The sequence below is a fragment of the Habropoda laboriosa genome, unplaced genomic scaffold (assembly GCF_001263275.1).
Source record: "Habropoda laboriosa isolate 0110345459 unplaced genomic scaffold, ASM126327v1 scaffold175, whole genome shotgun sequence".
Taxonomy (NCBI): Eukaryota; Metazoa; Arthropoda; class Insecta; order Hymenoptera; family Apidae; genus Habropoda; species Habropoda laboriosa.
In genome coordinates this window covers 193,007-193,635 of record NW_017100347.1, presented here as the reverse complement: position 1 = coordinate 193,635, position 629 = coordinate 193,007, and the positions used below count along the sequence as shown (strand labels likewise).

The 629-nt window shown below is 34.3% G+C and overlaps 1 protein-coding gene across 1 annotated transcript in view; it reads right to left on the bottom strand.

The window, feature by feature from the left end:
* The window catches only part of LOC108574572 (sodium- and chloride-dependent GABA transporter ine-like), a 22,202-nt gene that overhangs the window by 1,864 nt on the left and 19,709 nt on the right, over positions 1–629 (bottom strand). Inside the window, exons 8-9 of the mRNA XM_017937187.1 lie at positions 366–478; positions 125–265 (exon numbers count right to left, since the gene is read on the bottom strand). Of these exons, the coding sequence (XP_017792676.1) occupies positions 125–265; positions 366–478 (254 nt within the window). The remainder of the gene's footprint in view (positions 1–124; positions 266–365; positions 479–629) is intronic.

The window sequence follows — 629 nt, the reverse complement described above, 5'->3', positions numbered from 1 at the left end:
AAATTTCAAAAATTAATTCCTCCATTTTCTCTCTACATAAATATTGTATTGACATATAAAAAATGTTTTTACAACCAATTTACTCTGTCACCCGGTGATATGATTTATTAACAAAATTTCTTACCTGTGTGATGTTAGGGAGGCCAAACAAAAAGGATATGACGCATACTAAAAGTACTAACATTTCATGACACACTAAATGACGCTTTACCCATTTCGGGAAGCCATCTTGAATCGACGTGACGACCACCTCCACTATTGCAAACTGGAATTGTCATAAAGAGAAATATATTAAGAGACAAATTACGTATACGTATATCGTTGATTGTTAATATTTTCTTAATTGACTAAATTATACCACATACCTGACTATTCAAAGAAAGGCAGACTAGCATAAAAAAGAATAACACGGCCCACACTTGTGATGCTGGCATCTTGGCTAGCGCTTGGGGGTAAACGACGAATACGAGGCCTGGTCCTTGAACGGAAATTATGATTTGTCTATAAAATTGCAGGAGAAGTTAATCTGACATTGACTGATATCACTCAGATTAGAAAATATATGACATTTTTGTTAAATTTTGTCAGCCAACGAGTGCTCTAATCTTGCATTTCTCAAGATGATAAAT